This window comes from Biomphalaria glabrata, chromosome 15, assembly GCF_947242115.1.
Source record: "Biomphalaria glabrata chromosome 15, xgBioGlab47.1, whole genome shotgun sequence".
Lineage (NCBI taxonomy): Eukaryota > Metazoa > Mollusca > Gastropoda > Planorbidae > Biomphalaria > Biomphalaria glabrata.
In genome coordinates, this window is record NC_074725.1 from 5,061,106 (window position 1) to 5,088,867 (window position 27,762).

The 27,762-nt window shown below is 39.1% G+C and overlaps 1 protein-coding gene across 2 annotated transcripts; it reads left to right on the plus strand.

Moving 5' to 3' along the window:
* The first annotated feature begins 5,216 nt into the window (after positions 1-5,216).
* Positions 5,217-27,514, plus strand: LOC106066694 (uncharacterized). 2 transcript variants are annotated; one of them, XM_056012828.1, is made up of 7 exons: positions 5,217-5,450; positions 8,490-8,581; positions 16,288-16,462; positions 18,507-18,688; positions 20,642-20,768; positions 22,778-22,922; positions 25,759-27,514. In XM_056012828.1, exons 3-7 carry the CDS (start codon positions 16,373-16,375, stop codon positions 25,809-25,811), a joined length of 597 nt encoding a protein of 198 aa, XP_055868803.1. In that variant the 5' UTR covers positions 5,217-5,450; positions 8,490-8,581; positions 16,288-16,372; the 3' UTR covers positions 25,812-27,514. The 2 variants fall into 2 exon arrangements, with proteins under 2 accessions (XP_055868803.1, XP_055868802.1); XM_056012827.1 differs by lacking the exon at positions 8,490-8,581 and having other exon boundaries at positions 5,219-5,450.
* Positions 27,515-27,762: the final 248 nt, after the last annotated feature.

Here is a 27,762-nt window from a genome sequence, read left to right on the forward strand (position 1 = left end):
AATGATTCAAAACACTCTTAAGAGGAAGAAAAGGCAGACAGAGAAAGCGATGGGAAGACAACATAAAAGAATGAACAAGCCGTTGAGGGTAGATTCTGTCCAAGGAAAAAGACAGAGAGGAATGGAGAAGGACGGTCAACAGATCTTGTGTGGTGCCCCATTGGTGCAACAGTCTAAAGGATAGGTGAAGGTGATACTAAAACTTACGTCTTAACTCTTTCTCTCCGTAATTATTTTCCACGTTTCGACGAATTCTATTTTTGTTTACTCAGTAGTATTTCACTCCCCTGTTATGATGAAGCTTCAATCACTTTTTTGTTTGTTATCAGAAAATGTTTAATTTGGTCTAGAATTAAATGGGAATGCACGCTTTTTTAAATATAATACAGAGTAAAGTTTATACAATCAAACATTAATTTAATTTAGTGTGTTTAAATCAACGATGGTATTGTCAGTTAGGAGAAAAAGAGTTAACCCTAACCAGAGTCATAATAGGCTACCTAGTTACTTTAACCCTTGATAACTCATAAACTGCTAACGATGTCGATGAGTTGCCAACTCTCAGTGATGTTCTAAGACGATATTAGCACCCATTTTTGGGGTGTTATTAAAAATAAAATTATAAGATTGAGAAAGACTTTGAATATATATGAAGATGTATAAGATTGTAACTCTGATTGAAGATTGTATGTCTCGATACAGAGAATTTTACTATATGGTCTTGCGGCATGCGCTCTGGACTGCCGTCTCCATGGTCCAGGGTTCGAACCTTGCTCGTCGTCACTCCTTCCGTCCTGCGGAAGTTTTGGGCTTAGATGTAGCAATCTTTAAATCGAAAGAAACTTCAGAAACATGTAAAACTAAACAAAGATATGAGCGGAAATGACGTGCGGCCGTGTCACAATTTTTTTCTTTCACTAGCTAAAGAGTTTGATAGAATAGAGTTGTTTAATTGTTCATTAGAATTTCATAGATGAGTTTGTTTTTTTTTGTTTTTTTTTGTAGATCTGAAAAGAGATCACGTGACTTTTATTAATTATAACTCGGAAGTTTGTAAAAGAAGAAAACCGAGAATGCAAACTTTATACCACAGCCCCTCCCCCTTTTTTACCCCAAAACCTACTTTTTTTTTTTTTTCAAACCCAACATTTACAAACGAAATATCACGTTTTCGCATGTGATCAATACTATTATTCGCTCAGTAGGTTCTGCATGGCAGAGTAGTCTGTCCTTTACCACTAGTTCTTTATGCAGGTTAGGTAAACAAATAGAGCATTTTATTACTAAATAACATAATGTTTAACACATACACACACACGCACGCACACATACACACACACACACACATAGGTTAACACCTGTCAAAGTATACGCACTTAAAGCACATGTACATAATGCGATACGCACTTTGAAATGTCAATGTCATTAGTTATAATGACATGTATTGAGCAAAACTTGAGGGGAACAAATCAACGGCATGTCAGTAATTAAGGCCAGTGAGAAACGGTCGCAACGAACGTGCGACCACTGCACTTGTTCTAGTCCGATCGGGTCACAAGCAGCCGGATGAATTCCAGCTACCCGTCGCCTTCAGCGTGGCCCTCCGGTGGAAACGTCTAGTGGGTGGAGACTAGATAGGCTAAGTACGAGTAGCGAACCAGGCCCGGCCGGGCTTCCCTGGGTGAGCTTTTGCTTTTTTTTTCTCTCACTCGGGATTGGGATGGAAAGAACGCCCGGAACCCAGTCCAAATAGTATGCCACGCCGTTCCACATGGGGGCCGTCATCAGTGACCCGTAGCTGGAGTGGCGGTCCCTACACGGAATAGTGGCGGTTACAGTATAGGAATATGAGACAAGCTCCCCGCAGTTAGCACTGTTCTCGGCCACTTGTAGCGAGTGGGACCCAGGAACGGGGACGGTGCGCTGTGTACACGGCACGGCCCGGTCTGGCCCATTCATCCGATATGGCCGTCTACCGTTGGGTGCCCTCAGACAGGACAGGGGTGAAGAGCCCCATGTCCAGGCCTGGTGGTTGGATAAAAGCCTTTCTAACCATCAACGGGATAATGGCGCTTACGGCGCCGACGCCCTACTGGACTTCACTGAAGGTCACAAGCAGAGATATCGTATGCACTCAGTCACAAATAACATGGCGTCTCACCTTCATGGATGATCTGAAAGCGGCTGAAAAACACTTGGAATGAAGCTGCCAGCATCACTGGAGACTGATTTCTATGGAAACAACTTGCCGCCTGTTGTCGACTTATAGCACCTAACTGCTGGTAGACAACTAAACCCGTGGCATTTTACGACTCGAGAGACGATCTTTTCCCTTTGCAAGTTCTTGTGTGATACACAGCTGCGGTTGCAGGTAGGGCATATGTAATCACCAGGCGCTGTTGCATTTTCAAACTTGTTTCTGCTTCTGCATACAAATGGATTGCAGATTACAACTAAACCACTTTAGTTGAAATAACTTTAGTTGACTTCTTTTTGAACGAAACTAAATAGAACTTTTATAACAATATAGACAAATTTAACTTGAGATGAAATGAAATAAATTGATATTGAGACAAATCTAACGCACAATAAAAACATGTCAATACACTCTGTCATCCCATAGTCGTCTGGAGTAGGTAGAACAGCATACGATAGTGCCGATGATCTTGCATCATTCAAACGTTAAATTAGCGCTCTCTTTCTCTCTACAACAGCGGTTCTCAACCATTTAGGCTCGACGACCCCTATTTACAAACCCCCACTCTGCCGCAACCCCCCCCCCCCCCGCACACACACACAGCAATAGAAGAACAGACAATAGCAATTCATTTTTCGATGGTCTTTGGCGACCCCTTGGAAATCGTCAATCGACCCCCAAAGGGGTCGCGACCTATAGGCTGAGAACCCCTGCTCTACAACTAACAATAAATATTCCCTTTTCATATCACCTAGGAAACACACACACACGCATACTCCATAACACCGCCCAATGATTTAAATCATATCAGTTAGGAAACACATACACCCCATAACAACGCCCCATGGGCCTACTGATCTAAGTCATGTCTCACCTAGAAACACACACAGAGGCGGCCTTATCCTTAGAGGGGTCCTGGGCGAGTGTCGTAAGAGCCTATATATACCGTACCACATCACGCTAACGGGCTTGTCCGCCTCTAACGCTGTATTTTTACTACTAACACTAACACTGCCCCCTCCAAAGATCTGTCCGTCCCGGACAGAATCAACCTCATGACATTGGCTGTGAAGTTTCATCGCTGTAGGTGGGGGTCGATCGGTGTACTATTGCCCTTTCACTAATAACATACTGTATTATAATTGTGCTGCAGGAAAGATTTCGCCATTTAAGGTTAATAAACGTAACTAATGATTCAGAACCATTTTGCATGAAAATCCACTAACTAGATAACAGTAGTAGGAAAGTGACTATTAATTACGAAGGTGAACTAGATTACATCATATACATACATTGGCCTCCTTCAGTCGTAGAACGACTATGGTTCATCTCGCACTAGTGAGATGAAAGCCTGGGCATTGTTTATGGTCGGAACGTTGCCGCCCACACAGCAGTTCCTCCTTCTCCGCGCAACTGATGTGACCAAAGGAACGGAATATCCGATACAGTTTGGGATCAGTAGCGCCGCATGCTCTGCCAGGCTGTAGCACGGTGTGCCGCAATCTGCCTAAGGGTCACCAGCTCCTGATTTTTCCTCAGGGTTGTCTCCCGAAGCCTTTCCCGCATTCGGGTATAGCCGCAAGGCAGCGGAGGTATGGATTCAGGGTTTTCCTTCTCCTATTCTAGAAGCTAAATGTGACTAGGAAATCTACGATCGCTGCCCCCGCCCCCCCCCCCCCCATTACACGCGGGGCCTGGGTCGATTGCCCCACTTGCCACCGCCTAGGGCCGCCGCTGGTATCAGTTTATACTGGACTTCCTACTTAAGTTCTGAGAACTTCAATTTTCGCCTAATGCTTGCATAATTAAATACGCTACATAAGCTCACAGATACATGCATGCATTCAACTGTTGATACTTAAATCAAATTTTACATATGGTGACAGGCACTAATGGATCCCGCTATGTCACGCAATTTGTGAGACGGATTGTATGATAATGCCAAATCCGATTTAGTAGCCACCCCGCCTCTAGAGCTTAGCTATGGATGATAAAGATGGCACTCTAAGGGACGTCACAAAAGGACAACGCTCTGAAAGCTTATACTGTAGGCCTAGCCTAGATATTGTTTGCGTATGACTACACTGGGAAAAAAGTTCAATTAATTTAATTACTATAGGCCTATGCCCTATACCAGTGATGCCCAACCTAATTCGACCCGCGGGCCATTATAAGTTCCAACACTCATCTCGCGGGCCACGTGTACGAAAAGTTATAAAATGAAATGAAATTGTCCTGAAACTATTTTGGTAGAAACCTATGGATTTGATACTTAATTAATAGGTTATTTGACAATTATATATTTTTTACGCGTAAGACTATACATTCATTTCTCTACCTAAATGTGAGCAACACCGGCTCATGTTGTGGTCTCTTTTTGATAAATATTTCCATGGATCCTCCAATATCACAATTTCATAAACACACAAATGTTAAAGATCATGATACCAATCCATCAAAGAAAAAGTAAGGGCCCAAACGTATGTAAAGATACATTTTTTCAACTTTTCTTTTTTTTTGTTTGGAAGGTAGATTTCTACACTTAGTGCCGATGTTGCGGCGGGCCGGATGGAACCACGTCGCGGGCCGAATATGGCCAGCGGGCCGTAGTTTGGGCATCACTGCCCTATACGGATGCGCATAGATAAGTTGGTTTTTTAAAAATCTTTATATATATATATATATATATATATATATATAAATACAATGCAGTAAAAAAAAATAATAAAAAATGAAATTATTAGATGAGTAAAGAAACTAGTTTGGTTCAACGCCAGATAGGAGAATATTCTCTAATATATCACGTTTGCTCATTTTCAGCATCTGAATTAAATGCCAACTCCCCTCCTGGCTTAGTTCATCAGAAACCAAAGTCTTTCACTCGATGCTAAAGCGAGGCTGTAGGGCAGGGGTGGAGGGATAACTCGAAGGTAATCGCGCGCTGAGCTCTCGCTTTCCACACCATTTGGGTAATTTCTAAACCCCCCCCCCCCCCAGCATTTCTATTTTTTGTTTCGTATTTTTTTAGCCATTATTTTTCTTTTCTAGTGACCGAACTAATAATAGAATACACACAGATGTTTCAAGAAGTGCATATGAATTTCGGTTATCTTTGGGAAGCAGACGCGAAGTGAAAACATTATTAAAAACGTGGAACAGAAAAGAGACGGGATAATTTCGTTTGGGAAACTTGTAGAAGAAATATTTCCCCCAAATTTTGTGAACATAATCCTACGGCTGTGCTGTTGCTGAGGTAGGTGTTAGATCGTTCTAAAACATTCGCCTTATTGTAATAAAGTTTTGATTTAAACTATTGTAGGAAGACTATAAGGGAATAAAAAGAAAAAAAAAATTAACGATTTTTATTATGGCTGAATTAAACATTAAATGAAATCTGTGAATGATGGGTTTACCAATCTATGCTGGGTTGGTTCGATCAAATCAGAGGGCGAGGGGAGGGCGGCTGTCTCAAAAGTAAAGTAGCAATTATACATAAAACACTGAACCATAATCTTCAAATACAAAAACGAAATTTAATAAAAAAAAAATACTTGGAAACACACAAAGATAAAGGCACATTCCTCGTTCCATATGATAGGACAAATTTGTACAAATACTCCTTCTTCCCTAGTGCATGGAATGGGTTGCCTGGACTAGCCAGGAAAACCAATGACTTGGCAGAATTTAAGACATTGGTTAATATGCATGACTGAATGCATGACGCGTAAGACGTAATCATCTTCTTTTTTGAAGTAACGTCTGTATTATATAAGATAAGACATGTACTAAATGTAAAAATTTAAAAAGAATAGAAGCTTTTATTAGCGGGAAAAAGTGAGCAGTGCACTAACAAGCCTAGTACACCCCCTAGTGTCGCTATTCTGTCACAACATAGACTAACAATAAATATTTCTTCTCTAAATATCTTCATGGTCTTACCAGTTAGGAAAACAGCCCGGCCTACTAAAAATCAGACAGTTATAGAACGATAGCAAACCAATCTTCTTCCTAAAACAATAAACCAGTAATGGAAGAAAACTCTATTCATACTTTATGTTTCAATAGTTAGAAAATTTCACATTACAATTTTATTTGACGGCATTTTTAATAGCTCCACCTGGCATTTTATGCAGGCCTACTTTGTATGTGGATTAAACCCACGACGTTCGCGTTATAAATGCGAGCTCCATCAACTTGGCTTTTCAACCACACTATTATGTGCGAAATTTTAGCTAGTAATGAATTTTTTTTTTTTACTTAAGTTTCTTACTTCCACTAACTTCCACCTTCTTTCTTTTTGTTACCATTACCATCCATGAAGAAATAGAGTTAATTGGAATATCACAGCAAAGATTTTACATAAAAATTCGAATAAATAAATTTCATTACATTTTAAATATTAAAAGAAACGTTCACCACTTTTAGCTGTATTATAATTTGCTATAACTTTTCATCCGTACATGTCTCATTTCAGTCGTCGGGATGTTTGTACCTCTCCTAACTATTTTTACATGTTCTGATCAGAAAAAAAAAAGTTTCTCATAAAGTTGAATACAAATATTATAACATCGACCTCTCTCAATGTATGTATGAAGTGCTTCACGGTAGCCACAGCCAAAATGTCACCTAGTTCCCACGCATTAAGGAAAAGGCTGTGACCGAAAAAATACAACACCAAAAAGTTGAATGACTTTGTAGTGTTCCTCCTCCCTACTCCAGGGGGAAAAAGACGTCATTATATTTGTCTGTCCGTCCGTCGGTCTGTCACATCTAGATGTTGGAAAATACTTGAAAAGGTATTGAAAATCTGATGTCATATTTTACAGCCTGCATAGTTTAGGTGGTACGACAACTTTTAATCTTCTGATAGCGAACCGTTTTTATTAACGAGATTTTATTAACTCATTCCGTCTGTCTGGTACATGTTATTTCTCCCACTCTCCTCACTAGGATCAGGTTCACACTTGGCACAATTTTTCATTGTTGACCACAATACACGATTTAATCAAAAAAATTATCCGATTAATTAAATAATAAGTAGTAATTAATTAACTTTGTTTTTTTTTGTATAGAAAAGGGGAGATAAATCTTGCAGTAGAAAAAGATATGGCGGTAATAACTCGTATTATCCATTAGGAAAATTTGTCTTACAATTTGTGCATTACACCAAACAAAGCGTTATAATTCAACTTAAAAGCAAATGTAACCACTTCTTCTATCTTTTAACTAGATCTGTATTATGTGCCGTCAGAGGTGAAGGGAAACTAATGAGCGATCAGGGTTTGGGTCTCTGATTAAAATGTTTTACAAGATGAGCACGTTAGATGTACCTTCTCATTGTTGAAGGAATTTCTCTATTTTCTAAGATAAGGTTCTCAAATTGTTCGATCATTTAGCTTTCAAACTTATACGTTGACAGAAGAGATGTAGATATGTTCATCATGAAACTTCAACACGGGCGATCATCATTACTTATTTTGTTTTACAGCAATAAGCTAGCGAAGTAGTGCTACATGGGGTAACACTGTCTGTAGGTTCATTCAACCGAGGACATTCATAGTTCATTTCAGTTGACAACCTTCGTACTTCCCATCCTTTTGTCTGTCCATTGTCATACAGAATTTGTTGAATCCTTCCAGAAAAATCTATAGGATCGGAATGAACTTCATTCTTCTTAGGATAATTCTTAGAACTAGGAAAAAAAAACGATTGAGCCAAGAGAGACACATTGAGAAAAACACATCCGTCATGAGAAAGACACAAATGCTAGCCAATATACAACTTTCACATGTTCGAAATGTTATTGTTTGGATTATTTCCCATGGGTGTGTAGTCAGATGTAAGATTTATACACGTTTTTACATTATTATTATTATTATTATTATGTTAGAAAAAAACGAATATTCATTCTCTGGCGCAGCCAGGGTCGAGTTTCGTTAGAGAGAAACAAAGTCATTGTAGTCCCTTTATCAGTTTCCACCGAAGAATTTTCTGGTGATGTGGCAGGTCTGCAGTAATACCGCCCTCTAAAAGGCAACGAGAATGTTCCTAGGATTGCCAAGGGCCTTGAATGTATCTGTGAGGTCAGTTGTTATTATTCCCTCGGTTGATATAACAATGGAGTTTATTGTTGTTTTAGATAACTTCCATAAACGCTTAATCTCCAGGCCTAGGTTTCCATGTTGTTGTTGTTTTTTTTTCCAGCTCAGTTTTTCTTAAATTATGAGTTAGTGGTACGGCGATGTCAATAATGGTAGCGTTTTTTTCTTTTTTTTTTTTTATCGATGAGCAGCAGATCCGGGCGATTGAAATCTACCGTTTTGTCGGTCAGAATAAGCCTATCCCAGAACAGTAGATGATCAGTAGGCTCGAGAACCTCTTATGGTGAGTATTTGTAATATGGAGGAGTATCCTTACCGATCAAATTGTGTGTCAAAGCCAAGTGCTGGTGTATTAGCTTTGCAACTTGGTTATGGCGACCTAGGTAGGCAGATTCCGATAGGGCTGAACATCCTGCCATTATGTGTTCAATCGACTCGCCCACATTTCCACATTTTCAGCATTTGTCAACAATATTGAGTTTTAGGATATGTTTTCTCGTAAATTTTGTCCTAATTACTCTGTCCTGTATTGCTGTAACAAAGGCTTTTTTTTTTCCAAAGCCTTCTGTTTCAGGGTAGAGATGACATGCTTTGAGCCATGCTAAGGAAGCAGCCTTGTCAATGTTGTCCCTATCTAATAAAGCCGGGAATTTTCCGTGGTGTGTTTTTTCCTTCCCATAGGCGAATCTCATGCCCTACGTCGTCCAAACCGACATTAACATCAACATTGTTTAGGTTCAGAGGGGTCGAATCGAAGTCGTATTTCCGTAGGAAGGAAACTAGTTCATTACTGGAGGCGAGCAGTTTTGATCGTATTTTTTTTAAACTTTCGTCTTACACTATTTGAAGATGTTCTGCAATCCGCGGCCTCCATTAATATATTACTTTTATCCTTATTATTATTATTATTAAGCATTAAGGAACGGCAAAACAAAAAAAAAGTAATAAAACAAAACATAAAAAGAATAAGATTTGTGTGAATGTCTGCCTGGTCGTGTGATATGCGTTCTGAACTTTCGTCTCCAAGATCATGGGTTCAAACCATTGCCGCCTTCTACTCTGAAAAAAACAGTCAGAAACATGTACAGCTACAAAGCATGGTGTAAGTGTGGAGGATTTATGTTGTGTACCACTGCAGTGACCACATGACACCACTACAGCGGCCACATGACACCACTGCAGTGACCACACGACACCACTACAGTGACCACACAACACCACTACAGCGACCACACGACACCACTGCAGCGACCACACGACGCCACTGCAGCGACCACACGACACCACTGCAGTGACCACACGACACCACTGCAGCGACCACACAACACCACTGCAGTCAACTTATAACACAACTGCAATGGCCACACGACACCACTACAGCGACCACACAACACCACTACAGCGACCACATGACACCACTGAAGTGACCACACGACACCACTACAGCGACCACACAACACCACTGCAGCGACCACACGACACCACTGCAGCGACAACACGACGCCACTACAGCGACCACACGACACCACTGCAGTGACCACACGACACCACTGCAGCGACCACACAACACCACTGCAGCGACCACACGACACCACTGCAGCGACCACACAACACCACTGCAGTGACCACACGACACCACTGCAGCGACCACACGGTGCCACTGCAGCGACCACACAACACCACTGCAGCGACCACACGACACCACTGTAGCGACCAAACAACACCACTGCAGCGACCAAACGACACCACTGCAGCGACCACACAACACCACTGCAGCAAACTTACGACACCACTGCAGCAACCACACGACACCACTGCAGCGACAACACGACACCACTGTAGCGACCACACAACACCACTGCAGCGACCACACGACACCACTGCAGCGACCACACAACACCACTGCAGCAACCACACGACACCACTGCAGCAACCACACGACACCACTACAGCGACCACACAAAACCACTGCAGTCAACTTATAACACAACTGCAATGGCCTCACGACACCACTGCAGCGACCACACAACACCACTGCAGCGACCACACGACACCACTGCAGCGACCACACAACACCACTGCAGTGACCACACGACACCACTGCAGCGACCACACGGTGCCACTGCAGCGACCACACAACACCACTGCAGCGACCACACGACACCACTGTAGTGACCAAACAACACCACTGCAGCGACCAAACGACACCACTGCAGCGACCACACAACACCACTGCAGCAAACTTACGACACCACTGCAGCAACCACACGACACCACTGCAGCGACAACACGACACCACTGTAGCGACCACACAACACCACTGCAGCGACCACACGACACCACTGCAGTGACCACATGACACCACTACAGCGACCACATGACACCACTGCAGTGACCACACGACACCACTACAGCGACCACACAACACCACTACAGCGACCACACGACACCACTGCAGCGACCACACGACGCCACTGCAGCGACCACACGACACCACTGCAGTGACCACACGACACCACTGCAGCGACCACACAACACCACTGCAGTCAACTTATAACACAACTGCAATGGCCTCATAATACCACTGCATTGACATCAAAACACCACTACTGTGACCTCATAACACTACTGCAGTAAGGGCCAGATTAAAGGGAGAGGCCTCGGGACTTCCACAAGAAAGGTGTCTCCACAAAAGAGATAAAAATATATCCGAATTTTGACGGGTTAGAAAGTTAAGTTTTTTTTTTTTTTTTTTGTTTTGTTTTTTTCATTTTTACCGCTTACGACAATGTCGTGATTAAGAAGTGTCCGCTTTTTGTATGCTCGGAATAAGTAAATACAGTTCCAAAGGCCTTACCCTCCATTAAAGGAAATGGATATTAAATTTATAAGAATTCTATTTCTTTCTTCTAAAACATAACACGCTTTTAGATATAAGTATTTTCATTCAAAAATAAAATGGATCTTTATTAAAGCCTTCGAAAAATAGTGGGTGCCTCCACAAAAATCCTGCCCCGAGGCCTCTACATATATCCGGCCCTGAATGCTGTGACCTCATAACGACTTGAAGATAGATGCTCTTTAAGCTCATTCAGGTAAATGTTCCTTAGTATCGTCTTCAGCCCCTCTCTCGCCTCTAGATATCTCACTATATCACCTTAAACATAAGCTTCGCTTAAATAAATCACGACTCACATAGATGGCCACTTGGGCACGATTCACATAGATGGCCACTTGGGCACGATTCACATAGATGGCCACTTGGGCACGATTCACATAGATGGCCACTTGGGCACGATTCACATAGATGGCCACTTGGGCTACCTCCCGTTACAACGTCCCAAACTTCAACTATAAATTATTGAACGTATACTAAGAGGTGCAGTGATGCCACATGCCATATCTTATTGCACTTAAAATGGAGGTCGAAGCATTTAGTTCTGAAAAAAAAAGTATGAATAAACATGAAACGTGACATAGACCAGCACTAGGGTACAAAGGTTATTGAGAGAAGGTGAACAGAACATGGTGAAACATAGATAAGCCTCGAGGAGGACTCGAACCCCGATCCGGCGCCATCGCCTAGCAGCGACAGATAACAGTCTAACATCTACTTAAGCCATCCGGATCTTCCAAAAATGTGACGTCAGCATCGTGATGACGTGTTTCTCCCAGACCACTACCACATCTTTTGCCATGATTGTCCTCACAAGCAATTCTGTATTAAGAGTCAATAAATATAGGAGCCCCGAGGCTACTTCCAAAGACAAACAAAGGTTCTAATTTAAATTGCCTCTCTCTCTCTCTCTTTCTTTCTCTCTCTCTCTCTCTCTCTAACAATACAACAAGACGACATTAACGCATTACATATAGATAAGTTTCAGAAGTGAAGTATGTTTATCGTAGCTTCAGAAGTGGGAGTAAGTAGATGTTACATTGTTCTGTTACCGGTCGTTGACTTGTAGCACCAAACTGCAGGTAGACAACTAAACCGTTGTTGGCGTAATGTATCTTAGCTACTAAAACTTCAAATAACTTGAATAACTTTCTTTAATGAACAATCCAAATAAGACTTTATTTATAATACGGACAAAATCAACTTGTGATCAAATGAAATAAATGTAGTAGACTTTAGTAATAAAATCTAACTCATTTTAATAACACAACCTTTCAGTCTCACGTTCTGGAGTCTTCCTAAGACCAAGTGACGACAATGCCGCCTATGTTACATCATTCGCAACCATTCTCTAAACTCTTCACACCGTCACCTTATAAACACACACATACATACATACACACACACCCCATAATGCACTGGTACATGATGGCTGTTAGGCGATGGGTCCTTTGTTCGAGTCCTCCTGCGGGTTTATCTACGTTTCAACATATTTTCTTCCTCTTCTCTTAATAACCTTGGTACCATAGTGCTGCTATTATTTGTCAACATCAAGTTTAATTATCTTAGTCCACAACTAGAATTTTAGCATCCGATATCAGGGGCCTCAGCATGTTCTCTTCAGACCGACCATCTTGCAAATCTCTGTGTGTTAACCTTTAGAATAGATCAACTTAAGTTTTATTTACTGTATGGGAACATATGTAACCCTGTTAATTTTGTAGCTGATGAAGGCCTCGTGGCCCAAACGTCCTTTGTTTTACTTGGTCCGGCAGGGTTACATATATGCGTGTTTCGTATTTTCTATACAGTCGTTTACCTCTGCAGCAGTAAATCTTTGTGTTTTTTTGAGTGTATGGGAACAAGAACGGTTTGTACAATGAAAGATGTCGCCGTTATTATTCCTTTTGCGATTATTGTGGTTAAATTATATCGACTTATGTTGGTAACCTCTTCGCTGCGTCTTGAATAGGCTACTTTGAAAACGGTGATAATAATTAAACTTCCAACTCACATTGGAACAAAGGCGAAGGCCGACATTGTAATGAGAGTGCAAGTGGGATGTTAGTCCACAAACATAGAATCAGGGCCGGTCCTACAGGTTGCGGGGCCCTATGCGAAACGGATTGCGCGGGGCCTAATTTGGGTTGTGTTAAGGATAATAAGGGAAAATTAGGATTTTGTATTAGAAAATAAATCCGTCTTTGCATTTTATTTATACTTTACTAAGTACAAAATCAGTGTCAAATTAACTTTGGTTGCAGTGGCCTAAGACCGGCCCTGCATAGAATAGATAATGATTGGAATTCATCTCAACTACTGAAGTTCACAACCTTCTCCACTGAGGAGATCTTGCCTGTCTCTAAAGACGCTAAACTACATACTGAAGTCCACAACCTTCTCATTGAGCAGATCTTGCCTGTCTCTAAAGACGCTAACCTTTGAACTGTTTTCTTTATTCCAGAACTAACCCTAGTCTTCGTTTTGGTCCTGGCGTTATTGTCGCTAACTCGAAATAAAAAAAACAACCGAATCATAACTTTCACCTGCTTAATCCCTATGTCCGAGGGTTAACGAGGATACCACGTGACCAGCACAACGACAAACCGCGTCTTTACTTACCCAAAGTATGTCAGGTTAGAGTTAAGAGTTGTAAGTAACTTTACCCAATCTCAGGGACATCTCAACAAATCCTGACCAAAATCCTGGTCTTAAAAATGGTTTGAACTCGAGACTTCTCATTTGAGAAGCCAAGCGCTTTAGTACTCAACCACCACGTTCATTTTACTATATAAACATATCACAAGAGGAATATTGACAAACTGGTAATCAATATAGATGTTTTATTAATATGCTCTTTTATATTGCGTTTTACTAACTTAATGATGTAGAATATTATAAGGGCTTATTTCATCCTCTCATTTTCATAAAGATAAGCAGCATGTCTGTCTTTCTTCCTATCTGTTACTTTGCGTGCCGTTGAAAATGGATGTGCGAGCCACCTCTGGCAAGCGTCCCATATGTTGACAACGCACGCACTGCTTCATTTAAATAACCCACGACGTCATACCCAGTCCAACGGTTGCCAAGAACACAGAAATATGCCAATTGTGAAACAGATACATCACCGGGGATATCCGACACATGCCAATTATATCAGCGGGAATGCCCAATTTTCAGCCCATTCCCGTCATTCAAGCCACGAATCGTGTTGCTATTTTCTCGCTTCCTTCTGACAAGCTAAACGATTTGGTGCACGGAAGAGGGCCATGAATGTTTAAGACCGCGAGAGTCTTTTGCATGAAACGAATATTATTGATCATGTCGAAGCTAGAGGTGTAAGATCTATCTTGATCTAAATTCCTCGTACATGTGTAAAGAATGCCGTTTTGGAGATTTATTTCTAAGAATATTTCTTAAAAAACCTAACTGGCATATCGTAACAAAATATTGGAGATTTTAACGATATAAAAATTAATCTGTTCTACATTCTTCAAGCAATAAAATACAGTAATAGAACAAAAAGCAATATTGAGAAAATAAGGTTGAGAATTCAAATAAATAGATACACTAAGCAATGTGATGGGTACTAAATCGAGACCAATCATTACAGAAGGCCTGAAAGCTGATCTGCAACGTCACAACATGTGGGCAGTTTAGACAGATAGCTCTTTGCCACATCACAGGTCTGAACACTGCTCCCAACTAATTATCTCAAGAGAGCCAAGTAGTTGATCTGCCTATCAACACAGCTGCAGCATCACAGCTTGTTAAGTTCCCTGTAGCCTACGTTTTTAAATGTTATTAGTCGCGCACTGTCGTAGATCAAAAAAAAATTCTTTCATAGCGAAAGTTGTCGTCTGCATCACACTTCCTGTCATTTAGGAGATTTGGATTGGACCAAATCGTTAGGCTGAAAATAATAACTGCACTTATATTAAAAACAAACAATTAAGAAACAATTATTGTTTATCACTATGAACTGTATTCAAATTAAGCTAATTTTAGTTCAATATAAAAAAATGTAATAATATAATATATATATTAATACATTTAGGAAACCTTGCTGGACCTAAGTAAAAAATAAGGACGTTTGGGCCACGAGGCCTTCATCAGCTACACACAAACCAAAAAAAAAAAAAAATAAGGACAAACAATTAACTCAAAATAGGCTTTTAAGTGACCTTATCTGTCCGATGTAGTTGGCTATCGAAAGGAAATAATCTCCAATGGTGCGCGTTAGGGGAAGGGGCGGAATGTTTGTCGTTATCTTATTTTTAAGAAAAGTGAGTCAGTTGTTGAGTTGATTCTTAATAATTAAGTCCTGTCTCATAAATTGTAATTACAGATTTTTGTTTAGCAAAACTCAGCGTCTCAGCGGATGGAGAATTCCCTGAAGCCTCATAGGTGGCTCTAGAAACAGCTTAAATTCAATCCCAAATTTAAAGAAAAGCAAATATAAAAATCCTTTTTTTAAAAAAAGGAAAAAACTCCGCTATTACAACTATATATCTTAATACCTTAAAAGTTGTTTCCTTTAATCGATATCAAAATAATTATTTACCAATAATTAATTGACTAATTGGTTAATTTATTAATCGATTCATGTGTCATTAGGTACAATAAATAATGGGTTAAAGTTTCAACTTGATCCAAAATAAAATGTTTAATTACCTAAAAGGACGAAACCCTACATATTTAGCCTCATATATGAATACCAAAGGATTAATTTCCATCGTTGATATCAAACAAAATAATTAATTTGCAGTAATTAACTAATTAGTTTATTTTTTCATATATTTTTTATTGATTCATATCTTGTCTATGTCAATGAATAATTGGGCAAAGTTTCAATTCGATCCGAGAATGGGTGTGGGAGAAATAACATGCTTTACCAGACAGACAGTACGAGTTGATATAAGCTTTATAAAAAATCCTTGCCACCACTAGCCTAATATTCAAACTTGACATGTTTGGTATGGCAGCTTTTATTTGATTTGTTTTTTTTACCCATAGTTGCTTTACAAATTATTATTAATCACTATTTGATAATCTTTATAATCACAACATAATCTTTTTACTTAATCCCGCAGAGAGACATTCACTTGGTAGTAGGAGCTACGAGAGAAACGAAACTTGACTGTTGAAGAGTTCCAGAGCTAAAGTTCTACACGCGCTATGTGGACCACAGCTTTGTGCGTAGTACTGACATCACTGACAACACATTTGACACATGCTCAAGTTTGTGGAGACGTCCCTATAGTCTGGGTTTGTACCATTCACAGAGTGTTTGTACGATATCTTATCTTTGTATTATCTTCTCTTATCTTTTTTCTTATCTTCAGCAACCATTTTGGTGCTGAGCTGTAGGCTTTTTACAATACCTCTATTCAAGTCAATCCTTTTTGAAACCTATGCAAAGGGTGTGTGCACGCGATTCTCGAAAACGGCTCAAACAATTTTTTCTAGAAATTTGACAGTTGATGTATATCGTTGGGAAAAGAACAACTAGCTCTTTGGCCAAATCGGGAAAACTCTAGTTTGACCGTTATAATTTTTCAAAATTTAAAAATAAAATAATTTAAATTTTGCCAGAGCACTGGAAAATATTTATCCAGAACACATTCTACGTTTCATTGTATTTCCACATATGTGTATTATTCATTCGAGAGTTTAATAAATCAATGTTCAGGAATATTTTGCGCACAGTCATCTAGGTCTAGATGGAGGATATTCCAGCTACCGTCGCCTCAGCGTGGCGCCTCCGTGGATACGTCCGCCAAGGGAGTCGGATAGGCTAAGAATGGTAGCGCACATAGCTCTCAGTGGGCTACCACACGAACGGTCGAGAGACTGTACACTGCACGTGGTAGGGATGTAACAAAGGCTCGCTAACCCGTCCAACCCCCCCCCCCCCCATCGATTCGTTCCCTAACGGGGGCCATACGCGCTGTGATGGACCCTCGCACGGGTTCGATGGGACATTATAGACATAAGAAGGGCCCCCACGCGGCTCGGCCTCCGGCCTCGCACGAGGGAGGGAACTCGTGCGTGGCTCAAGGGGGTCGTGACTAGCGACAAACCGGGTGTGAATACATGATCACTTCGGCTAAGGCGGGACTTCGGACAGAGGGATTGGGGAAGAGCCGATGACTCATCCTGGCCATGGATAAAAGCCTTTCCTTGGTCAAGAGGTCCATAATAGGGAACGGGACGTTCTCGGACCTTAAGGACATCTGAATCTAGGTCTAGATCTGAATAACTATTATTATAGAATATACATTTTAGTAGATTTATACATTCGTTTAATTAGGATTTTTTTCTCGGGGACGGGAGTAATGTAGTGATGTAGATATGTTCCATTGTTTAAATGTTGATTTAAAAATTTTATCATACTGTTACGAATCTCCCTAACCGGACACTCTGTAAACTGCACCACACGACACCACCAACTGAAAGAACTTGACAACTCCGGGCTCCAAAAAAAGTAATAGTTTAATGTCAATAAATAACAGCCAATATTGTACAATTGGCAGCACGTAACACAAGACTGTACAAATATCTCTCCGTTAATAGCCGTACCGCCGTGTCGACTCTTGCACTGGTCTCTCTGTCTCGTCTCGGACTTGTACTGAGCCGTCGTAACGAACCGTAGATCGGGAAGTTGTCTCCCCGTCTCTGATTCCTTTGCTCTTTATGTAGGGTCCCTGCTGGCCTTCTAGAACCGAACGGAAGATCACTTGACCATTCTAGTTATCACATGACTGCAGCCCTCGTAACACTCCTGAGCTCTGTGCACGACGCCGATCCTTCCCGTCTTCTCGGCTGACCGTCGTAACTCGTCACGGTTGACCGCTCGTCTCGGCTGACCGTCGTAACTCGTCACGGTTGACCGCTCGTCCAGCGCTGGCCTGGGGCGATTTGCGTCGGCTGACTACACACTCCTACAACCCCCATCTGTGCCAACACCAGGTTTATAACAATACAGTAACGTTTATTTTTTTTTCTGTATTTATCAATTTTTATTGTTTAAAGGTTTATATAGAATACCTAAGTGAATTATTTGTAATCTCTGGTGTTTAACCCTTTACAGCCTACGGGCTTATACTTACGCGTATACCTACTTTGTAAGCCTACATTATTTAGATTGTCATTAAATTCTGTGAGAAGGAGTTTCCTTGGACCTGATTGCACCGTCTTACGGGCCGGAAATGACCCGCGGAACGTAGTCTGGGCATCACTATTTAAACTTATGAAAAGATTAAAGTTAACTTCCATGTGATTGACCTCTGTTGTGTACTTTTTGTTTTAGAGGAACAATAATCAGACCTGTCCTCCGAGAGCCATCTGCGCAGACGTTTTTAATACCATCAGGGACTGGTACAACGGAACGACCTGTCCGGAGAAGCGAACCCTGCACAACTGCTTCTGCGGGTCAGGCATGTGTCCAGTGAATGACGAGAGTCACCAGATGTATGCTTCACAGTTTCACAGGTAAAAAGTAACACATTAAACGTTTTATTGGTGACCATCCCACGTAGACTAGACTAGAGTATAGAGTATAGGGTTTAGTAAAAGAAATTTCTATAAATCAAATAAGAACATAAAACTAAAATGTTGTTTAACCTTAGTTAGGCCAATAATAGAATATGCATCCTCCGTTTGGGACCCCTCAACTCAAGAAAACACAAACTGGAACAGACACAAAATAGAGTAGTGAGATTCATAACAAACGAATATTCACATTTGACTAGAGTAACACCTTTAGTAAAATCACTAAATTTAGAAACCCTTCAGGATAGAAGACTCAAAAGTAAAGTAGCAATTATACATAAAACACTGAACCATAATCTTCAAATACAAAATTTAATAAAATACTCTGAAAGACACAAAGATAAAGGCACGTTCTTCACTCCATATGCTAGGACAAATTTGTACAAATGCTTCTTCTTCCCTAGTGCTATTAGAGCATGGAATGGGTTGCCTGAGCTAGCCAGGAAAACCAGTGACTTGGCAGAGTTTAGGTCATTGGTTAATATGCATGACTAAATGCATGACGCGTAAGACTTAATCATCTTCTTTTTTGAAGTAACGTTTGTATTATATAAGATAAGAAGATAAGATAGAGAGCAATGAAATGTCAAATTGTTCTAGCTACTTCCTTTTTCGTTTTTATTCGATATATATTTAACCCTTAAAGTGCTGAACGGTTTTACAATGAGTGCATACACAATTCTGATGTTTAGAGGCTAAACTACCACACGCGTTTTAAGGGTTAAGAAAGCCAATGTCGCTAAATTTTAACATAAGTGTTGCCAATTTTTAAAAAAGAATTGAGTTAAAATTTTCGACAGCTCAATGCGTGGCAATAGATCTTCATATCAAAACTCTTTTATTTCCACTAGTTCATTGTCTTTTGTATTTAAATAAGTCTTAGAGTGAAAGTCTAATGCTTCCAACATGATGAAACATTATTTTTGGGCAACAAAACGGAAGAACTTGATTATGCAGTGTTATTGTTTTTTTATATGACAGCAACGACAGTGGGCGTATTCTCTTTTGTTGATGCATTAAATGTATTTAACAGTGTTGATCAACTCATTCTTGTTGGCTCCCGCTTTGTGCTCCACTTATCTGGGTTAATTTATTAAAGTTGGCAGCTATCTCAGCGTTGTCTTAGGCAACACTCTACACAGAACACCAGACTCTGAGGAGGGGTGGGGAGGGTTCTTTATGCATCGTGAGGTAGGGGTTTCAAGGAGACAGAGAGCATGGTCCGGAAATGACCAGAGGGCCGTAGTTTGGGCACTAGTGCATCTAGGCTAGTGAAGTTTGTGATCTCATCTAAGGGAAGGTATAAGTAGTGTGATCTGAAAAAAGTCTCTAGAGTGTAAATCTGGACAAGGAGAACTTATGCCCCTGACCATTCAAAAAATTAAAATTATTAACGGCCTAGCCTGCAGGATTGCGGGGATGACGCCAGACATGCTATTTTAGGAAAAGGACCTCTGATGCAGTCTAAACCTTGGAAAAAAAGAAAAGAATAATAGTTTCACATTTCTATGAGGCAAATGATTTTTATGTGGCCCACGGACGTGTGGCCAGCACAAGGACCAACTGACTTTAATTTTCTCCAACAAATGTCGTGTACCCATTAGATTAAATTAAAAATCCCAATCCCAGTCTTCACCAGGATTCGAACCCGGGACGCCTCGGCTACCGAGTCTTTGAAAAATGGTTTGGACTGAAGTAGAGCATTATCTGAACCAGGGAAAGACTCCGGTTTTGTCGTTTTTTGCCATATCTTGTATCAATCAGGGTAGGCTCTGAAATAATGTTTATATGGTTTTATTAATTCATTATTTATTGTGTAATTTTAAAATGTTAATCAGTAAAAATTTGTTCATATTATAAATATACTAAACATTCTATTTAATTTTTTTTCAGAATTTACACTTGCGAACCTGTGTGTAGGTTGCCGTGGTGTGCCAATGTTAGATCCACTGGTGACAGAACTGTGGCAGTGGTAACGGAGCAATCTTCACCGACGTTTTCGCGAAACACCTATCAAAGGGTAATAACTCACTCCTAAACTTTACATTTAAATTTAGACGTGCTCACATTTGTAAGATTAAATCTTGAATGTTAACTCTAGCTACTTAATTTATGAGAAATAATGAAATATTTGGTTGCCAGGTCCGAGAAGAGTAGGGGATTCTCCAGAATTTAAAACACATGAGATAATAAGAATAAGACTTGATTGGGCAAAAATTTAATTTTACATAAATGTATGTGTCAATGGATGGCTTGACATGTGATTTATTACAGGATGAAGTAATAGGTACTTGTTGCATATGTGTAGCGTATTGTCCACATAACTGCCTGGTCGTGAGGTTTGCGCGGTAGACTGTCGTTCAGATTCATCGATGGTCTCGGGTTCAAACCCTTCCCGCTCCCATCCCCCGTCGTCCTGGGGGGAGGCTTGGACTAGGAAGTTGTCACGGATGAATGTGTGTATGTAGGTATAATCTATTTTTACGCTCTGCGCGAATGACCGAAAGTGTGTTTTGTTGTCAGAGGTTGATCAGAGAGAGACCAGCGTGTGTGATATGCAGTAAAGCTGATTAAAGTTTATGTGTTTGATCTAGTGGTTTCATTGTTTTATTTCGTTAACTAGAACTGAACCAGGGACACCTAGACGTATCGAGTCCTAAGGTAGATTCTATCGAGTTATTATTATAAATATAATAGTAAAGCTGTGACAGAAGTAAACTATCTTCAACTCTGAAGGAACATCCGAAACATGTCAAACATTTTCCAAAACATAGCCTACCTACTGAAGGAACTAAAGTAACCGGAACTACTGACATACTTTCAAGCGTGCCACACATAACAACTAAACTCTTTAGCGCTGAATACAATGTTAATTTAAAACAACGTACAGACGATGAACTGGTGCAAGTTAAATCAAATATGAACATCAGGGACGAATTTAAAAGAGGGCAGACGTAGCTACAACCCAGGGGTATCCACAAGAAAGAGGCCTCTACAAAAGTGATAAAGATATATATCTGAATTTTGATGGGTCAGAAAATTTTAAGTCTTTTTTTTTTTTGCCTAACATTTTTAGTGTACCCTTGTAGTTTGTACGGGTGAATGATTATTTATGTTGAGCTCGAGGAAGATAGGACAAAATAAACACAAGTGGAACGTAGAATGACTGTATCTGCTTCATGGGAAGAGTTCAAATAGTTTAATAAGAAACAGTCTAGTGTGTGTCACTTATCAAAGATGTTTAGGCTATGAAAGCCTGTCTTCCAACTATTTTAAAACCGCATTCGATTTGTGACGTCATTTTTGTCGCGTTCACGGTCAGTCACCTAAAGTGCGTCGCTAAATAATATTATCTTGTTTACCAACTGATATTTTATTACAATGCTTATACTAACTCAATCTATCATGTCTGTAGGTCTGTATGTCTGACTCTCTGTCTGTCTGGTAAAAAGGTGTTTTTTTTTCCCATTTCCCATTCTTGGATCAAGTGGAAATTTTACATAATTATTGATAGTCGATGACAGCACAGGAATCAATAAAAATATTTAAAACTTAGAACTCATTTAATTAATTTTGTTTTATATAGCAAGAAATGGAAATAAACTCTGCCATCTCGAGAAAAAATGACAGCCATTATCGGTTCTTTCTCTGAGATGATTATGAACAGGATGGCTGCCTGGTCGTGCGGTTTGCGCGCTGGACTGTCGTTCGGATTTATCGACGGTCGAGGGTTCAAACCCTGTCGGCTCCCATCCCCCGTCGTCCTGCGGGAGGTTTGGACTAGGAAGTAAACTATCTTCAACTCTGAAGGAACATCCGAAACATGTAAAACATTTTACAAACAAACAAACATGAGCTTTGTTGTGTTCCTTTTAAAGCATTTTTTTTCTTTAGCTTCATCTGCTATTAACAAAAAGTTAACCAGGGGTTACTATACGAATCAAAATACAATGTTGTGATCATTATTTAAAAAATGAATGTATATGCCTCTACACATTGTACACGAGCTTTCTCTGATACCCATCACAGGTGGACTGCCGCTGCCCTCGTCATCACAGGCCAAGCATTGGTAACGGCATTTTGCACCATGCTGTTAAGTCATCTGGAAATGTTTACAACCCCCTCAAGCAGAATTATCAGACACAGCATGTGTGTAGGAACTCCATAGCTGACAGTGAGTACTTATTGTACATTAGAACATAGGGATATAAAGATTTTAGAGTTAACTCTTTCTCTCCGTAATTATTTACCACATTCTGGTGGAATCAACGCTGGTATCGTCAGTTAGGAGAGAAAGAGTTAAATATAGTTTCTTCTTCTGTTTGTTATGCTGGAGTGTTCAGATGACTAGAACCAATATCTGAGATAAATTGTGCAGTGGTTTCCAGATCAGGCATCTCTACAAATACTTATCTTTCTATAAGGGTGTTTTGGGGGCCGGTGTCTTGTTCAGCCCACTTGATAAAAAATGAAGTTTTGAAGGAATTGGTAGGCATTACTTGCTTTCTCTGGTGACTTAGTCAAATTTCACTTGTCTCAGGTTTCAGTTTCCGGAACATATATTGCCTCATTCTGTTGTTTCCGGTTCTGAGGTAAAAGATTTGACGTTGGTCGTGTCGAGATTGCTAATAAATAGGCATCGAGTTGTAATTCGAAGGAGAGTTTGTCCATTTCTCGTTTATTCTATTCATTATTAGTTTCTTCATTTCTTCCGGATAGAGTGCTATTTTCAAAATATAGATTAAGGATATTTTTTTAAAGTCTACATTTAAACGTAGTGTGACTACAATCTTGACTTACTTGACTTTTGACTCTCAGTGAAGCATAGGGTCGTAGCAGCACTTAGTTATCGGACTGTGTTCTGGGTAATTGCCCTTAGTTGGGTCCATCTTCATGCCGCCGTCCTTGCTTCTTGTTCCACTGATCTCCTCCATCTTTGCTTCTTGTTCCACTGATCTCCTCCATCTTTGCTTCTTGTTTCACTGATCTCCTCCATCTTTGCTTCTTGTTTCACTGATCTCCTCCATCTTTGCTTCTTGTTCCACTGATCTCCTCCATCTTTGCTTCTTGTTCCACTGATCTCCTCCATTTTTGCTTCTTGTTCCACGGATCTCCTCCATCTTTGCTTCTTGTTCCACGGATCTCCTCCATCTTTGCTTCTTGTTCCACTGATCTCCTCCATCTTTGTTTTGGTCTTCCAGCTCTATATCTCCCTTTGTGAGTTGCAGTCCCCAGGCTATCTTTTAATATTCTCAGAGTTTCCTCTTTTGAACTGTTGATCAATTGCTGTTTGCTGTTCGATGTTTGCTGTTTGCTTGATAGTGACAGTAGTTTGCGATTAGTTTAGCCATCTAACACCAATTACATTTTGTAAGCATTTGTTGGTGATAATATTTTTTTTATCTTTGTATTGAATTTTCTCGTTTCAATTTCTTTCTCTCTATCTCTTTAAAGCTGCCTTTCATTCTCTTCACCTAGTTGTCTTTCATTTTTCCAGAGTTGTCTTTCGTTCTCTCTTGCGTTGTATTTTATTTAGCAAAGTTATAACAACTCAATCTGTTTGTGTGGTATAGATTTCTTCCAATTCCCACTCTAGGATTAAGTTGAAATGTTATGCTATTATTTACATTCGATGACATTGCAATAATCAAGTTAAAAGAATAAACTAATTAAAAATTTTATCTAGAGAAAGGCAGCTAAATCTTGCAACACTAAGATATAAGACAAAAATTGTGTTGTTCTTTCCTTTTTCTTAAATTTTTTCTCTCTAGAGTTACCTTTCATTATGTTTCTCTGTAGAGTTACCTTTCATTCTGTTTCTTTGTAGAGTTACCTTTCACTCTGTTTTGCTCTAGCTTTACTTTTCATTGTTTTTCTCTAGCTTTACTTTTCATTCTGTTTCTCTCTAGAGTTACCTTTCATTCTGTTTCTCTCTAGCTTTACTTTTCATTCTGTTTCTCTCTAGAGTTACCGTTTCATTCTGTTTCTCTCTAGCTTTACTTTTCATTCTGTTTCTCTCTAGCGTTACCTTTCATTCTGTTTCTCTCTAGAGTTAACTTTCTTTCTGTTTCTCACTAGAGTTACCTTTCATTCTGTTTCTCTCTAGAGTTACCTTTCATTATGTTTCTCTGTAGAAATACATTTCATTCTGTTTCGCTCTAGCTTTACATTTAATTCTGTTTTTCTCTAGCTTTACTTTTCATTCTGTTTCTCTCTAGAGTTACCTTTCATTCTGTTTCTCTCTAGCGTTACCTTTCATTCTGTTTCTCTCTAGAGTTAACTTTCTTTCTGTTTCTCACTAGAGTTATCTTTCATTCTGTTTCTCTCTAGAGTTACCTTTCATTCTGTTTCTCTGTAGAGTTACATTTCATTCTGTTTCGCTCTAGCTTTACATTTAATTCTGTTTTTCTCTAGCTTTACTTTTCATTCTGTTTCTCTCTACAGTTACCTTTCATTCCGTTTCTCTCTAGAGATACCTTTCATTCTGTTTCTCTCTAGAGTTAACTTTCATTCTGTTTCTCTCTAGAGTTAACTTTCATTCTGTTTCTCTCTAGAGTTACCTTTCATTCTGTTTCTCTCTAGAGTTACCTTTCATTCTGTTTCTCTCTAGAGTTAACTTTCATTCTGTTTCTCTCTAGAGTTAACTTTCATTCTGTTTCTCTCTAGAGTTACCTTTCATTCTGTTTCTCTCTAGAGTTACCTTTCATTCTGTTTCTCTCTAGAGTTACCTTTCATTCTGTTTCTCTCTAGAGTTACCTTTCATTCTGTTTCTCTCTAGAGTTAACTTTCATTCTGTTTCTCTCTAGAGTTAACTTTCATTCTGTTTCTCTCTAGAGTTAACTTTCATTCTGTTTCTCTCTAGAGTTACCTTTCATTCTGTTTCTCTCTAGAGTTACCTTTCATTCTGTTTCTCTCTAGAGTTACCTTTCATTCTGTTTCTCTCTAGAGTTGCCTTTCTCCCTTTTATTATCTTAAAAATTCTCTAAACATTCCTTTATACTTTATCCCAGATGCGATGAACGACCCATGTCCAGCCTACAGGGACACTGTCCAAGATGTCTAACAGAAACCCAAGACACAGCTTGCACTTTCACAGTTTTTTAATTTAGTCCCCAAGTTTTCATCTCCAATTGTTGTGTGCTTTCTCTTACGTTTGAGAACCTCGTCCTTGTGTCAGCTCTTGTTAATTCATTTTATGTATGCTTATAGTATTACACACGTTGGTATAAGAACTCTCACTGAAGGCCGGAGATGCGCTGGTGTCGTTTTGTATTGAGCATTTAATCGTATCTCATGAAATAAAGAAATAGGGAAAGAGCTCCTTATCGGAGATTCTCGAAAAAAACGAAACAATGTCACGGAACTTCAAATGTTGCCAACTAAATAACTTCAAATAGAAACGCTTAGAAAAAAATTGATTCTGCATTGCTAAAAAAGTGCACAAAATAATCATTATTAACACTTCCTTTATTCTGTACACCGGAGACACCCAAAAATGCTTGCTATTTATAGATATGACTTCATGTATGAGCAGTACCAATAGGAAAAGAATTGTGGGTTGTTTTTTTTTCCGAAAGCAAGGTTTGTATTATATTATAAATTTATTTAAATATTGAAGTTTAGGTCATTTTTTTTTAATTTTCTTTAAAAAAATGATTTTACAAAGAACTCTTTTGTCTCCCGCGGAAAGAAGAGGACTTGGTGTTTCGAGACATCTTTCCTGTCACTTTTTTTTTGTCGTCAATTTTAACACGTTATGGAATTGGAAGAAAACGAGCTGTTATTACTTTAGACTAGACCATCTCAAGTCTGATCTACTTAAAAGAAATGCCGGTCTTTATCGTTTAATTTAAGTGTTCACATTTTGCTTAAGCCCCCCCCCCCTTTTTTTTTTCATCCCCATTTTTTTTTTTTAATTTCACTTCATCATTTTTTTTTCTTCAAGTTTGTTGTTCCATTGGCTACTTCAAATTACTGCAGAAATATGTAAATTAGAGATTTATTTCCATTGGCTACTTCAAATTACTGCAGAAGTATGTAAATTAGAGATTTATTTCCATTGGCTACTTCAAATTACTGCAGAAGTATGTAAATTAGAGATTTATTTCCATTGGCTACTTCAAATTACTGCAGAAGTATGTAAATTAGAGATTTATTTCCATTGGCTACTTCAAATTACTGCAGAAGTATGTAAATTAGAGATTTATTTCCATTGGCTACTTCAAATTACTGCAGAAGTATGTAAATTAGAGATTTATTTCCATTGGCTACTTCAAATTACTGCAGAAATATGTAGATTAGAGATTTATTTCCATTGGCTTCTTGAAATTACTGCAGAAATATGTAAATTAGAGATTTATTTCCATTGGCTACTTCAAATTACTGCAGAAATATGTAAATTAGAGATTTATTTCCATTGGCTTCTTGAAATTACTGCAGAAATATGTAAATTAGAGATTTATTTCCATTGGCTACTTCAAATTACTGCAGAAATATGTAAATTAGAGATTTATTTCCATTGGCTTCTTGAAATTACTGCAGAAATATGTAAATTAGAGATTTATTTCCATTGGCTACTTCAAATTACTGCATAACTATGTAAACTAGTGATTCATTCATTCTTTAAAAATAAATTCCATCGTGGTAGTCAGATCAATGCATATTAGTTTCTTTGTTTTTACACCATTCAACGTACATTCTTAGTTTACACACCAGAAAGTCTAGAAATATGTTGATTTGAATAAAGATTTGGTAGCAAACAAAGACTTCATTGTCGTTTTCCGCTGTACTCTTTGTTTTTTTACAGTTGTTTTTTTTTTCTTTTTACGAACTTTTTTTTTTTAAAGTCGAAAGAGAAAAAAAAACAAAGACAAATAAGATGCCTGTAAAATTACAAATTCGTTAAACCTGTAGAATTAATAAAGAAGTTAATGTCAGAAGTGTTAGGAATTGAGTACTAAGAAATTGAGAATAAAAAAGAAACTTAAGACTGAAAAAAAAAGAAACATTATAAA

Bases quoted from the DNA above. Each gene is read 5' to 3' on its own strand.
- LOC106066694 (XM_056012828.1), top strand. From the start codon at position 16,373: ATGTGGACCACAGCTTTGTGCGTAGTACTGACATCACTGACAACACAT. The intron at 18,689-20,641 runs GTAAAAAGTAAC...ATTTTTTTTCAG, and splicing joins TATGCTTCACAGTTTCACAG to AATTTACACTTGCGAACCTG. The intron at 20,769-22,777 runs GTAATAACTCAC...TACCCATCACAG, and splicing joins CGCGAAACACCTATCAAAGG to GTGGACTGCCGCTGCCCTCG.